Source organism: Sceloporus occidentalis, unplaced genomic scaffold, assembly GCF_023333645.1.
Source record: "Sceloporus occidentalis isolate IW3139 unplaced genomic scaffold, rSceOcc1.0.p SCAF_1, whole genome shotgun sequence".
Taxonomy (NCBI): domain Eukaryota; kingdom Metazoa; phylum Chordata; class Lepidosauria; order Squamata; family Phrynosomatidae; genus Sceloporus; species Sceloporus occidentalis.
The window spans coordinates 39199701-39215615 of record NW_028316981.1 but is presented as its reverse complement, the minus strand read 5'-3'; the positions used below and the strand labels follow the sequence as shown (position 1 = coordinate 39215615).

General features: G+C 43.1%; 1 protein-coding gene across 1 annotated transcript in view; it reads left to right on the top strand.

Annotated features, from left to right (window-relative positions):
• The window catches only part of SHQ1 (SHQ1, H/ACA ribonucleoprotein assembly factor), a 101080-nt gene extending 91104 nt beyond the window's left edge, over nucleotides 1-9976 (top strand). Inside the window, exon 11 of the mRNA XM_089519613.1 lies at nucleotides 5490-9976. Coding sequence (XP_089375739.1) covers nucleotides 5490-6153 — 664 coding nt within the window. The 3' untranslated portion in view covers nucleotides 6154-9976. The remainder of the gene's footprint in view (nucleotides 1-5489) is intronic.
• The last annotated feature ends 5939 nt before the right edge of the window (nucleotides 9977-15915 follow it).

Genomic DNA, 15915 nt, shown 5'->3' with positions numbered 1-15915 from the left:
CAAATCATACAAAACATTAAAAACAGATTAATAAAAATAACAAAATGTCCATGCCGGCAAGACAGTGCTGACAAGGGGAGGGGGGGAGAGTAACTGGTCAGGGGTAAGCTTGTTCAAATAAGTGGGTCTTTAGCCCCTTCCTAAATTGGGCTAGGGAGGTGGCTGAGCGGAGCTCGAAGGGCAGCGCGTTCCAGAGGTTGGGGGCTGAGATGGAGAAAGCCCTCCTGATGGTAGAACTATATTTCGCCTCTGGAACGGTTAACAATAGCTGCCCTGATGATCTGAGTGTGCGGGGCGGATTGTACGGAGAGAGGCGGTCCTCCAGATACCCTGGGCCCAAGCCATTTAGGGCTTTATAGGTAATAACCAACACCTTGTATTGCGCCCGGAAGCGAATAGGCAGCCAATGTAAGTCTTTAAGGACTGGTGTTATATGACTGGCCCTGGCGGTGCCAGTAACCAGACGGGCTGCCATATTCTGCACAAGTTGCAGCTTCCGGGTATGGTACAAGGGTTGCCCCATGTAGAGCGCGTTGCAGAAATCCAAACGAGAGGTTACCAGGGCGTGTACAACCGTTTCAAGGTCTCCCCGGTCGAGGTAGGGACGCAGCTGGCGTATCAGCCGAAGCTGATAACAGGTGCTCCTGACCGTCGCATCCACCTGAGATGTAAGGTGAAGCGACGAGTCAAGGAGCACCCCCAGGCTGCGTACAGAGTCCTTCACGGAAAGCGTGATTCCGTTCAGGGCTGGTGGAACCACCGCCAACCCCGGACCGGGGGAACCTATCCCGAGTACTTCCGTCTTCTCTGGATTCAGGCTGAGTCTGTTGTCCCTCATCCAGCCCATTACCGACTCCAGACAGGCCACGAGAGGAGAGACGCCAATCCCGGTCACTGCATCAGTCGGAGACATAGAGAAGACTATTTGGGTGTCATCAGCGTACTGATAACACCGCGCCCCATGTCTCCGGATGATCTCTCCCAGCGGTTTCATGTAAATGTTAAAAAGCATGGGAGACAGAATGGCTCCTTGAGGGACCCCAGATGTAAGGGCCCTCTCATCAGAGCGCACGTCTCCCAGCTGCACCATCTGGGACCTCCCGGAGAGGTAGGACCGGAACCACTGGAGCGCAGTGCCCCCGATTCCCACCTCCGCCAGGCGCCCCAGAAGGATACCATGGTCTATGGTATCGAAAGCCGCTGAGATGTCCAAGAGCACTAACAGGGACACGCTTCCCCTGTCCATGCCCAGACGGAGATCATCGACCAAGGCGACCATAGCAGTCTCAACCCCGTAACCCGCCCGAAAGCCGGTTTGAAATGGGTCTAGATATTCCGTTTCATCCAAGATCGATTGAAGTTGGATTGCAACCGCCCGCTCGATCACCTTCCCCAGAAATGGCAATAGTGAGATAGGCCGATAATTGTTATGCAACAGGGGGTCAAGGGAGGGCTTTTTTAATAGAGGTTTAACTACGGCCAATTTCAAATTTGTTGGAAATTGCCCATCCCTCAGTGAGGTGTTAATAATCCGCTGTAACAACAAGGTTACAGCTGGGCCCCCCTGTGCCGCTAGCCATGAGGGACAGGGATCGAGAGGGCATGTTGTCTTCCTAACACTTCCAAGGATCTTGTCCACATCCTCGGTACTGACAGACTCAAACTGATCCAGACTAACCAAGTTCACGGAAGCCCTGGATACCTCTACTCTAGGTTCTGCTCTAAGGCTGGCCTCAAGACCTGGGAGACTCCAACAATACCTCCGAGACCAGCTGTGTCAGTTCGTCCAGGGAGTCAGTCAGCGCACGAGGTGGCCGGTATACCAACAAAATCCCTAAGCTGTCACTGGCCTTCAGGGCTTTTAAAGATAGATTATTAGGGGCTGCACAGATAGGGCACAATATACAGGCTGAGCCCATGCTATCCTATCCCTGGTGCTCACCCCAGGTGAGTCCCCAGGTTGGCACAGGGACAAGTGGTTGTTTACACACCCATCCCTGCACTGACCCAGGGCCCACTACTGGTGCATACTCCTTACATGGCTGCACAATCGCTCTTACTCCGAAACCTCGGTTGCCATATCTGACACAGAAATAGGGCCCCTGACTGCACCCATGTGGCCAAGCACCCTGTTTCCTCAGCAGAAACAGTGATAGGGGGCTTCTGAAGAAGAGCCACAGTGTGGCAAGGTAAGGAGTTCAGGGAGGTATCTGAACAGTCAGGATTTGCTGTGGGTTTTCCTGGAAACCTGCAGCAAACTAGAGGTCATATTATCCCAGGGTAATGGCTGTTTATCCCAGGATTGGGCCAGATCCATCAGATCTACATCTGGTTTTGGTAGGATCAGGATCAGTCATGCCCTCGGGGTTTTGGCACATGTCATCTGAACTGGACAATTTGAAATGGGGTTGGGGGGGGGGACACTGACCTTTTGGCTGTGCAGACAACCCTTCAGTCTTTTCAGAATGGTGCTGACATCTTGGTGGGAGTAATCACATTTCACGCATCCCTCTTGAAAAATCTTTCCCTGCTTAAGAACAACCATTTAGAAAACGTACTTTTGTCTAGCTTATAGTGACTTATTTCTAGAACATCTGCCATGGAATTGCATGTTGTTAGCCTCTCCTGTCACAGATAATGATTAAGAGAGGCTAGGTTGGCATCATTCCTCTAAGAAGGCTAATGCCTCTCTGATTATTTGTTTCACTTGGTAGATATCATAGAATGAATACTAGGCATTAATTAAAAAATGGTGCAGGAGATAAATAAAAATAGAACCTGGACAGCCCAAGTCACCCAGCCTCAGCTATATGCACTTGTTGTTGTTGTTGTTGTTGTTGCTGTGTGCCTTCAATCGTTTCCGACTCATGGCAATCCTAAGGCGAACCTTATAATGGGGCCTTCTTGGCAATTTGTGCACAGGAAGTTTACCATTGAATTCCCCTGAGGCTGAGAGCATGTGACTTGCCCAAGGTCACCCAGTGGGCTTCCATGGCCAAGCTGGCAATTGAACTCTGGCCTCCAGAGTCATAGTCCAACACTCAAACCACAATGCCACACTGGCTCTAACCTTATATGTACTTTAAGTGTCTTTTTTCTCTTAGCCAGATTTAAGATTCAGTACAGTACTTTAGGTTAGTAAGAGAGCCAGTGTGGTGTAGTGATTTAAATATCAAGCTTGGGCCCATTCTGCACGGGCACCCTAGTACGTGCTCGGCACGTACTAGGGTTAGGAAGAGGCGTCCTTTCCGGACGTCCCTAATCCTAGTACGTGCCAAGCACGTACAAAATTACGGTGCCCATTCTACATGGGTGCCGCGATCTTGATGTAGCAGACGCTTAGCGTCCACATGTTGCGGCGCGGTAATGATGCCGCAAGTGCGCCATTGGCGCCTTGCGGTGTCATTACTGCGCCGCAAAAAGAAGCTGCTTTTTGCGGCTTCTTTTTGCTGCTCAGAGGAGTTGCGCAGTTTGGCCGCTGAGGCTCCTCCGTGCAGCAAATGAGGGCGCTTTTCAGATTGCCCTTTTGGGCAGTCTGTAAAGCACCATAGATTCTGGGAGACCCAGGTTTTAATTCCTGCTCAGACATGAAAGCCCACTGGATGACCTTGGGCAAGTCACACACTCTCAACCTAGGAGGGAAGGCATCACAAACCCCTTCTGAACAAATCTTGCCAAGAACATCCTATAATAGGATTGCTATAAGTCAGAGTTGCTTTGAAAGCACATAAAAGCAACAGCAGCAGCAACAAATGGTTAGTAACTAATTTAAAAACAGGCAGGGTAACTGGAATACACACTTCATGCCTATTTAGGAAATCTGGGTAGTTCCAATACTGGGAGTTCTCATCATTGCTTAATTATATCTTTGTCATGATTGAAATCAGTTGGTTCCATTATTTTTGCATTCATGGCATTCAAATACAATATGCTAAAGCAGTGGATGTCAAATGATGAGGAGGGACCCCCAGGGGGCACAAGAATTGCTCAAGGGGGGATGCAAGACTTGGAGACCCTGATCCCTCCTCTCTTAGAGGGTGTTCCCACTTGCCTATAAAGCGGATCATGAAGCGAATTAAGAGGTGTCGTTCCCACTGATGCCCGAATTTAGTTCCTCAATGCCCCAGAATCGTTTCCACTGCAATTTGATTCAGAATCAGATTATATCGTATAATTCGAATTAGACGCCTATAAACTGGTTTAAAAAAATAGAAGGTTATAAAGCGGGTTATTTTTGAAAGCGGGGTACGATTCGCTGTATCCAAATGGGAACGACAAGGGTATCTGATGTGGGAACCTGGAGATGGGAGGAGCAGCGCTCAAGGGGCTGGCCTGGGGGTGTCACCCTCTTTGTTCTCTTTCTGCATCGCCAGCATCATTTCCTTCAATTCGCATAGACTTTCCCCTGGTGGATTGCAACCTTCCCTCTGCTCCTCATTCATAGATCGATGTGTGAGAAGAGCCATTGAACACCATTTTAAACTATTTTTTTCTTTTTTTTGCCTCTGCCTGAGCGCCTGAGCAGCAGATGGGCTTTGCAGGACATCCCTGCTTGATCGCCCCCCAGACAGTCCAGGGAGCAATGGGGGAGGCAAAGCGATTTTGGGGAAAGGAGGCTCCTTCCAGAGGAACTATGGGATGGGCTTTGCAGGACATCCCTGCTTGATCGCCCCCCAGACAGCCCAGGGAGCAATGGGGGAGGCAAAGCGATTTTGGGAAAAGGAGAGCCTGGACGCCCAGGGATCTGAGGGGGGGATCGAGCCTTATCTTCTCTCTTCCCCAAAGATTCTCTCCCCAATAATGAAGCCCGCTGCCTTCTCCTCCTTGATCCAATTTGTCAAGCTTCCTTCTAGTCTGGGAAGACACAACAGAAGAGCCTCAGATGCAGCCGATTTTCATTGGCTGCCCCCCCCCCCCAAAAAAAAACCCAAGACTTGTGATGTCTGAAGCCTACGCGCTTGATTGACAGCTTATGGACACAAATGGGAATGGGGAGCAACTTAATCAGCTTTAAAATAAAGCGATTTAAAATAAATGGGAATGAAAACAGGATCTAAATGAATCGAGGTAATTTGCCCCTTTTGGTAATGGAAACGATGGAAAAAAATTGAATTATTCCCGGAACATAATCAGAATTGCGCCAATATAATCCGTTTTATCTGCCAAGTGGGAACGCCCCCTTCCTCTCATTCTCCACTTCCCAAACCTTCTCTGTCCTGGAAGGTAAGAGAAAGACAAGGCGGGTGCTTGGAGCTTATGTCTGAGGGAGGAGAATGAGAGCTATTTTCTTAAAAGAAGTTAAAATATGAATATAAATGAATGTGTGAACAAAAATACATACACTAAACAAAATATTTTAATGCATATATTACATAAAGTAGGCGTGCAACATCTGGATGTAAATATAAAGGGGGCTACAAGGGTAAAAACTTTGTGAATCGTTGTGCTAAAGCATCTTGTGTGTTCTCCACCCCCCTCCTTTTTTTAAGGTCAAAGAAGTTGGCAGCTCTTGCTGAACGCATGCAGAAAACAGAGCTGACTAAGGCCAAACTAGGTTTAGAACTCAATGAGCTGGAAGCAGCCGCTCTTCTTGTACAAGAGGAAGAAAAGGAGTTAAAAGCCACTGGCGCAGGCATTTGTAAGCAGCCACTGCCTCCCTCCAAAGGAGAGGCGAGTGACTCTGAAGACTCAAGCAGTACTTCATCATATGAGACAGGAGACTCTGATTCAGAGGAACAAGAGTCCTCAGCCAGCAAGGATGGGAAAATAAATCCTTTACAAAGCACACTCCAAGACGAGAGGACAGCCCCACTTATTGACTGTAATGGATTAAGGCAAGAGGCAGGCGCTTTGACGTTAGATGTTAGAAATGAAAAATCAAAGCCTTCTTTACAATCTACATCTGTTCCTGGGAAACTGATAGAGGAATTAGGAAACCAAATGCAGACTGCAATTAGGCTTTCCAAGCAGCCTGAAGGTTCTTCTCTGGGAAATGACGATGGCAGCAGCAGCACTTTGCAAGAGACGGGGACAAGCTGCACAGCACAGCCTCCAGGACCTTCGCCGGATCATAATGGAGAGAGACACTTCTTGGAGGTGACTCCAAAGCCCAGCACTCTTCTGTTTGTTGCCACCACAAACCAGTCTTCTTAAGCAAATGTGGATAGCGTGGGCTGGAGTGGATGGGTTTTAGCTGGTGGTTATTATGCTTCATTTAAATAACCAGAGATGAAATAGGATATTTTTAAAAGTTACTTTCCTTTGCTCTGTGTGTTCTTAATCAAAAATCATAATGAAAGATGGTGGACAGGGATGTATTGATTTTCGCTTAATCCACCCAGATACTAATGCCTTATACATAGACCATCTTGGGTCCTTCAGAAGGATAAATGCAGGATATAAATTAAACAAATAAATAAATAGGCAACTTTTGTAATTTTCAGTTAATGTTGAAGTGAATTGAAAGGGGGTAGTTGTGTTGTAAAAATATAATCAAACTCTGATGAAGGTTACTGGCTTCTGTTCTGTAAATTGTTTATACAGAAAGTAGATATGTAAATATTGTCTATTTATATTTCACAATTTAATTTGGCTCCCAGCTTCCACAAAGTGTTACAGCTTTTTTCATTTGTTTTTAACCATGTTGAGGTGTCCAGTAGTCTTGCAAATGGCAGACAATTGAATTCCATAAGCTTGTCTTTCAATATTTGCTGCATATGCAGCATATTCCATCCCAGTGCAACCTGATCCTGTAGTTCCTTCCATGTGCAGTGAATCTCAAATGCCAGTCAGGGGTGGAGAACCAGGTCTATTCAACTAGTATTTTAATGCAAAACTACCTAATTTGCACTTCTTTAAGGAATGCGCAAATGAAAAAGGCAGTTATACTTTAGTGTTCTCTAACTTTTACTATGCAGTTCTGTCATAGGTATGCACCAAAGTGCATATATTGGAAGACATAACATAAAATACATTGTATTTTGAGAAATTACTTGCAGAAATGCATATATTAGACAGAACTACACATAGAATGTGAAATGAGCATAAATGTATACACACATCTCCATATAGTTTTTTTTTTAAAAAAAAGCTGCAAACTGATGCAGAAATGAGACAGATGAGAAGTTAAATTTTGAAAATGACAGGAGTAAAAATAGACAGATGTCTCAATCCTCACTTCCAGGTAGGTGTACTGGACTGCATTCATCACAGATGTCTGTGAAGTGTGATTGTTTTTGTTTGTTTTTTGTTGTTATTGTTTTATTTTGTTTTTTAATCATGGAAATGTAGTAGCCAAAATACCTTTCACTTTTGTGAACATTTGGCTTCAGATTGTCACTACTACTGCAATATTGCCATGTGGCTGAAATGGAGAAAAGGTTATTGCAGGAGAGGTCTGAAAAGCAGGAATTGTCATTTATTTGTAATTCTTCCTGTGGCTCACCTAAAAAGGCTCAATAATTCAGGCTCTTTCTGCTTCAGTCATTAACCTATCTTCCCCTTGTTTTTTGCTAGTTAAGCTTTCTTTGCTAGGAGCAAGCAAAAGTAAATGTGTTGTATCTGTGATTGCAGAATATGGCATTCAGCAGCCAGCACCCTGAATTCTACAGAAGCCTTTCTCGTTTTTTAATGTTTAATAATGTGTTTATGCTAAGATGATCAGAGGTATAATAAATTATGCAAACTATATAACCAATACACATGTTCTTAATGTGTTTGATTTGTGTCAGTTAAAAATAGAGTTATATCATGCATTCAGCCAAAACCTGAGTGCTTAAAAAACATGTGGCAAAGGTTTAAGATTTCCATTCTTCACATTTGCTCATCCATTAAGTATCTGGCAGCTTGAGGAGAGAATGTGTTTCTTGTTTTCTGAACAGCTCTGTTTCTCTCTGAAAACTGACAAATTGTGTTAATGAAATCAAATTCTTTATTATATCAAAAGCTTTGCCTTTCTACCTTTATAGGGGAAATTGCTACTTCAGTCTGACTTTGTTTTGGCATATTTAGAGCTTGACCTCCCTCCACCCCAAAATACCCTTTCTTCCAGTGCTTGGAAATTTTGCTAACCTGATAAAAAAATGCTTTTACCTTTAAGTATAAGGAATCTCTGAAATACAAGAACTAGTGTGTGACAACATCTTCCAGTTAAATCACAGTGTGGCACTTTTTTTAGGTGTACCACAAATTTGCCTGGCATTCTGTGTTGAATGTGTTTTCCCAAAACAGTAACATTTAATCCTAAACAATCATGTCACATATTGTTCCCTATTCCTTGCATAAATAAAAGTAGGCAAAGAGGAACTGTGATTTTGCCTACTTCACTTTCACAAATGCCTTGCCAACTTTGGTAAATTCTGATTAAAAACTAACTGAAAGGAAATTGCCACCCTTCTTTACCAATGGCAACTAGTGGCATGAACCAAGAGAAGACTGTGATAAGCATTCCTAAGCATGTAAAAGTTGACAAGAAAAGAAGAAAGACCACCTTAAACCCCACCAATTTAGTGGCTATGCTGAGATTGTAGTCATGTCAGTGTCCCAGATTTGCGCACTCCCATCCTTGGAAATCTGTGGCCTTGATATTTTTGTGCCCAACATTGTAATGTTGTTTTTTTGTGGGCTTTTCGGGCTATGTGGCCATGTTCTAGAAGATTTTCTTCCTGACATTTCGCCAGCACAAAAAACTGTGGATGCCAGCCATGAAAGCCTTCAACTTCACATTCTAATGTTGTTTTCTGTTCCTGCCTTCTGATAAATCATGTTTCATCTAACTGCTTTTATATTTGACAGATTAACAAGCCAGAGGGTTTAGCTATGTATGATGAAACCCAAGGAAAGGTGCAACCAGTACAAAAGAGATAGGTACCATTGTCTAGTGCATATGTGAGGGAAAGTACTGTTAAAATTCTTAGCTTTGAATTTATATTTTTTCCCCAAAAAATAAGTTTGTTAATCTAGGCATCACCTCTTTTAGTAACTTAGTTCAGTGGTCTCAAATGGTGGAGCAGCATGACTCTTGCGGGTGTGTGAGAGTTGCTCAAGAGAGATGTGAGAGTTGGAGGCACTGATCCCTTGTCCTCCTCTTCTCAATTTTTTTTACATGTAAAATTAACACGTATATTCAGTTAAATATTGAGTTAACTAAATCTGTTCTAATTTGAACAATGTTATTTACTCATAAAATGTTAAAATATGAATATACATGAATGTATGAATGAATATATGCACACTACACTAAGTATTTTTATTCATATACTATGTTATGTGGGGGGGGGCATGACATTCACATGTAGATGCAAAAGGGGTCATTAATGTAAAAAGTTTGTGAATCCTACCTTAGTTGTTACCTTTCCCCTCTCCCCCACATCAGACTCCAAACCATGCTTTTACTTTGTAATGTAACAACATTCCTTTCTATGTAATAATCTATAAGTCATAGCAGTGCAGGAAGTAGTTTCTATTTCCTCAAAAGACCTGTTCACATTTTCCAAGCCAGGCATATTATGTATGTTTCTCACTAGCCTTTGCTGCATCCTTAAGCCTGAGGCTCCTTGTTAATTTTTAAATAATGTTGAAAATGTATTATTACATTCATATCCCACCTGTCCTGCGAAGAGCTCGAGGTGGTATGCATAATTCTTTCCTTTCCCATAGTGCAGTATTTAATGTGGAGAAATACTGTTGCTGCTATAACCTATTTGTTTTTGTGAAGCAGGCCTTTCTTCTACATGCCAAAGTCTGGCTTCTGTGTGTCCCATTGCATGCTTGAGAAAATCTCTTAACAATGCTGCCTGGTTTGGACTGCAAAGGGATACAGAAAGGCTTTCTCATTACCTGGAACTCTTATCTCACAGAAGATTTGTTGGTGTCTTTTTGTTTTCAGAAAACATTGTAAGACCTCTTCTTCATAATCTGGGAACGGGTTGAAGGCAGGTGATTGTTGGGTTTTTGATTGCCTTGTTAATAAATTAAAATGGACAACTGATACTTTTCTTCTGCTCTATAGTCATCTTTGTTGTTGTGTGTCTTCAAGTTGTTTCTGACTTATGGTGACCCTAGGTAAACTTATCATTAAGTTTTCTTGGCAAGTTTCTTCAGAGGGGGTTTGTCATGGTCATCTTCTGAGGCTGAGAGAGTATGACTTGCCCAAGGCCAACAAGTGGGTTTCCATGGCCGAGCTGGGATTTGAACCCTGCTCTCCAGAGTCTTAGTCCAACACTCAAACTGCTACACCATGCTGGCACCATGCATACACCTGTCTTTTTATTGGCTTTCCCTTTTCTTCTGTCTGTATATTTTATGAGCATTTTTGTATGATTTGTGCACATGAAGGACTGAGTAAGAACCAGATACAAATCAGTAGCCAGCATAACTGGACTGTATTTGTCCAGACAAAGTAACAGTTCCTCTTGAAATGGCTCCCTGATAAAGAACAGAAGCCTATTGAGCAAAGAAAAAGCTCGAGGAGCAATGTACATAAGCAGTGTGCCAGTTCTGTCCCCCTATCTGCTTGAACAAGACATGATATGATAGAATCTAACACTATTAGCCCTGCAGCCAAGAGATCATTCCCTTGTGCATCCTCCAACAGACTGTACGCCTTTACTACCCAACAAGACCCTTCTGCTTTTTCTATAGACCAGACTAGTAAATCTCTATATCAGATTGATGGGACACAAATCAGACTTTTAAAAGGACAACATTCAAACCCTTTGTGTTCATGCATGTACATAGAAGATGGGGACATTTCATTTATGCAAGAGACTATATGATTAAACTTCTTTCATCTTCACAAAAGGAAACCATAACATTTTTTCCTTGCCAGCAAGTTGGTGAGATATTTTTTGTACATTGTCAGTGCAATTATTTGCATGTTCAATATCATTTTTGTTCGCATTGTGCAAACAACTTCCTTGTAAACTAGAACTGAGAACCTGCAGCACAGAGATATGTTGTAAACGTGCCGTCATGTCTCTTGTAACCATTTCTTGGAAATGCTTCTTATGTATACTGCCTGATCCCAGCATAGCCATATAGTGGCCAGTGAAGAGCAGGGGACATCCAAAAAGCATCTAGCCATATCCCCATAGTGAGATGCACACTGGTGAAGGCATCTTCTGAGACTTCTCAGGGGTTCTTCAAAAGTCATAGTCATCTACTCTAAACATAAGTGATACAGTGATCCGTATACAGTGACATAAACTATTCCAATCTGCCATCAAAACATCTAGCTGTTTTGAAGACAAGTGTAGCCAATCATCATTTAGGTAGTGGTTTCATTATAATCCAAATAGTTGGGGTCTCTCCCCTTCCCCTAAAATATAGCTTGAGTGAGCATATTGTCCAGAGCAAAAATGTATAGAGCTTGTCTCACTCATACATAGCTGATATTCAGTTTGTATGGCAGCTGATTCCCATTGGTAGTTTGCATAACCATTTGATCTTCTGTAAAAATGAAAAATATTGGTAAAGTTGGATAGGAAGCTTCCCCAAACAGATCAAACAATTCAGTCTTTTGAACAAGACAGCATCCCCTGTAGTTTCTGTGTCAAAGCAGTGCTGTGTAAACAGAATGATGGCCTTCAGTACGCCTGGTTATCAAAATGTTAAAACAAGTTCTTCCAGATGTTTTTAGATAAACACGCACAGTAGGTTCATGAATGAATCTGGGTTTTGAAATGGGGGCCTTCTGACTGTTATTTACATACTACACAAGAGTAATATGGACCAAAGTATTATTGTTCTTCATTTTGTTCCCATTTTGTCTCTTCTCCTCTCCTGGAAAATATGTAAAGCTTATTTTATAGCAAATGAAGGAAACACTGATGAACCTCTACTTCCTATAGAATGTGATGAATGGAGCAAGGAAATTGATTCATACCTCTAGAGTGAGTGGGCTCAGCAGCCTGTCAAGGTTGACACAGCTAAATATTGTCAAAGCCAGTGTCTCAAGGCAAGAGAAAACAAACAGGGAAACACATGTCAGACAGATAAATGGCTTTGCTGTTTAGAAGTGTCCATGGGCACCATTTGTTTTCAAGATAAGGCAGAATGTTCTCTAAAGCAGTGAAAAAGATAAGAAAGAAGAGTGGAATGCATGGGGAATTGTGCCCTCATCTGAGGAGAGAGATATGCACCCAGGCAAGTTTGGAATATTGTTTTATAAGATACTGAAAATGTCCTGCCTTACCTCAGCAACCTATATATATGGTGATGTATGTGTAGGCAGTTAATGTTTGCATGTTTTCACCATTTATTTCGGTGTTATTATGCATCCAGTATAAACTTGTCCCTCCACATTCTCGGGTTAGGAGCAGAGGACCTCCCCATGAAAGTGAAAAAAAAATGCAAATAAATAAATAGTACTTTTTTAACCTGAGAGAACACCTCTCTGGGAATTTCTAGGTCCTCCGCAGAACTCTGTGGTCAACATCTGCCAAAATTTGACCATAGAATCATGGTCCAAATGCCTAAAGGAAGTGTTTTCTCTGAATCTTTAGGTCCTTTAGTGCAACTTTATGGGCAACTTCCAGCAGAATTTCTCTGGAGGACCTAGAGATTCCTAGAGAGAGCATATTAATCAAATTCGCAAATAAAGCCGCAAAAGTCAAAGTCGCAAATATGGAAGGCTGAGTGTACTTTATTAAGGTGAATGGAGAATGATCAGCAGCTGCACTCTAATAGAGTTACCACTTCCAGATCAGGAGATAGCCAGCATGGTATAGTGGTTTGAACATTGGACTGTGACTCTGGAAACAATTTCAATTCCCTCCCCTTGACCTTACCCTTAAACATCATGCCTTACCACAACATCCCCATAGCCATACCATCCACCCACACAGTCTTGATGTTCCTAGCCTCCCCCTTCAATGTTCAGCATTGCTATTATTGCTGGGACCTGGCAGACAGCTGTTTCCAGTAGTAGTAGAGATGCTAGTGCTGCAGCAACCTCTGATGCTGTGTCCAATAATGCTGATTTCCCAAGTTGGGAACAGATTTGCAAAGTGTGGGAGGGATAAAAAACTATAAGTGGAAGGAGAAGACAGAAAGGCCTGGTTTCACAAATAAAACTCTCACCAGCACCTCTTGACATCCAAGGCAATACCTGGTTTCACATAACCAGAGCATGGCTACATCTGGTAATCTAAAAATTTAGACTACATTTAGCAATAGCAAAAGCAAGTACATTCTATACCGCTTATCAGTGAACTCACAGTCCCTAAGCAGTTTACAATGTGTAAGGCAATTGCCCCCAACAATCTCATTTTAGCAACCTTGGAAGGATGCCAGGCTAAGTTGACCCTGAGCCCCTGGCTGGTATTGGACTTGTTGGTTTGTGAGTTAGTTTTCAAACTAAATGTTTTGTCCACACTGTTTCAGCAAACAGCTATACGAGGGCTGGAACAGACCTGCATAACAACTGGCTTCCACCCATCTCGGGGGTGTGGCATACAGACGATGCACATCCCCAAGATGCCCAAAAGCTGGCTTCAAGCTGCCCGGCTTCCCAGCTTGTGTTTTCAAAGTGTATGGATGATCTAGGATCAGGGAACCCCACACAGAAATCTGAGGGGAGCAAAAGGATGCAGACCTCAGGGTGGGAACTCAGTGTCTAAAACAGCCTGAGATTCTTCCAGTTTTTAGAGGAGAGATGCTTGAAGGTGTGAATTATGTGGGAATCCATCAGGAGACCTCTGCGGCTCAAAGGAGGAATTCTTGGGAGGATGAGGAGGCAATGATGTACACTTGAGTCAAGTGATTTGGACTTAAGTTGAACTCAAGTCACTCGTATGACTCAACTTGGCAATAAATGATGCATTGACTTGACTCGAGACTTGTATATTTTTAGTGACCAAATTGCTGGCATTTACTGTGAGCAGCAGGCAAGACTCACCTTCAGAGCATGGAGCACATTTCATGAAAGGGAACAGCAAATGTACTAGTCAATGGGCTTAAGGTGGGAGATTCCTTCTAAAACTTTTGCTAAAGCTTTAGAAGGCTCCTCTGAGAGGCATCAGGGACAGGCTGCCAAGCAGACCTCAACCCTTGCCTCAAGTCCATTGCTTAACATGCTTTCTGTTCCCTCTCTGAGAAACACACCCCATTTCTGTTGTTTGTTGTTCTTCTTGTTCTTGTTAAAGTTTTCCCAGTCCTGAGACTCAGCAAGAGACTTGACTTGAAAGTACAGCGCACCCATGCCATACGCTGGCTTGCCATACACGGATTTGAGATAATGCGGATGGCAAGCCCTAATATGGAGAATGGGGCACATGCCACGAGAACACACCCCATTCAAATGAATGAAGTTTCATCACATGCAGGATTTGCCTTACATGGGGGGTGGGATCCAGAATGAATCCCTCATGTAAGGCAAGGGCACACTGCATCTTGCAAGAACTTGAGACTTGAAAGTAGAGGCTTAAAGGTAGAGACTTGAGACTTGGAGAAAGACTTGAATGCATCACTGGGAGGAGGAGACACCTCAGTGTAAACTCTCCTCAAATGAAAGACCCTTCTCCTAGGAAGACTTTAACACAAAAATATCTGCATTTAAGTTCTGGATGTGGCTCATGAAACTTGGCCCTAAAAGCCTATTCCTATTAGTAGCTGGGCCTTTTCACCTGTTTCTGCATCCTTGCATGGGCTCACACTTACTGTGACTTGATCCCCTGCTCATACTTTGATACCAGATTGTCTGATCTTGCCTGTGTTATCCTGTAGTGCAGACTGACTTGCTCTGTGCAATTTGACCTTGGCTTGACTACTGACCTTTATGTTAGAATACTTCCATTTGACGTTTGTCAGCGTGTGGTATTCATAATATGAACTTGAGACTGGACATAATATGAACTTGGGATTGCTGCAGGGATCTGCCTGATCCAAAGTAGGACACTGTCATTAGTGGGTATCATGTTATTTTTCAAGCCCCTGTTGTTTCTAAAACTTTGGTCTTTCAATGTTTACATTTCTGGTTTTTGCTTGGTAACTTTTTTTACATACAGACTGCATAGAGTCCCCAAAGCAATTTTCATGCCACTATTTGAGTTCCTAGCAGCATCTTATTAAATCTAAATTTTATGTATAAGTAATGTTTACAGCACTTACCAAGGAAAAACATTAACAAGGGGTGCTAAGAGACAAATAACCAAACTTATCAGACAAAAGGCTTCAAGTGAGACGGCAGGAGCAAAGTATAGAAGAATTTGCAAACTGGTCTCTAAGTGGTACATCAAGGCTCTTCAAAATATTAGCTCTTGTTTCAGGAGGGTCCCATTTGGGCTCCACTTCCAGACGCAAGATGTCATGGATTAACATTTTTATACTGCACAATTATAACACTATGGTTCCATTTCACCTACCATAGCAACAACCTTGTAGAATCCTGGGGTTTGTATTTTGGGGAGGCTCATTTAGAATTCCCATCCAGAGAGCATTAGTGTCTCACCAAAGAACCAGTGTAAGAATTCCATAGATATAGCCATGACAGTTAGTGGAATAATAGTGATATTATTATACAGTGTGAAAGGGCCCTTGGTTTCCATGATGATTAACAATTTCAAGGGTGGCTTCTCAATCTATGTTCTGATGTACAACAGCCCTCAGTATCCGTGGATTTCAGCATCCACAGACTGAAACTAAGAAGCATGTATTTATTTATTTTACCTGTGATTAATGGCATCCAGGCTGAGAAGCAGTCCCAGGGTAAGAACAGCGGCTGTGGCAAGAGGATCCTGGCCCAGGGACACATTCTTCCTTTGTCTGCTGCGATTTGGCTCTGAAAGGCTGGCATGCTCTCAAGAAAAAGGAAGCAGGAAGAATGTAGGCATGGTGCTTGGGTCTTGTCTCTCCCTCCCTCTTGGCTTATTGAAACCCCCCACCCAACCCCACCATGTCTGATTGAAAGCAACCCCA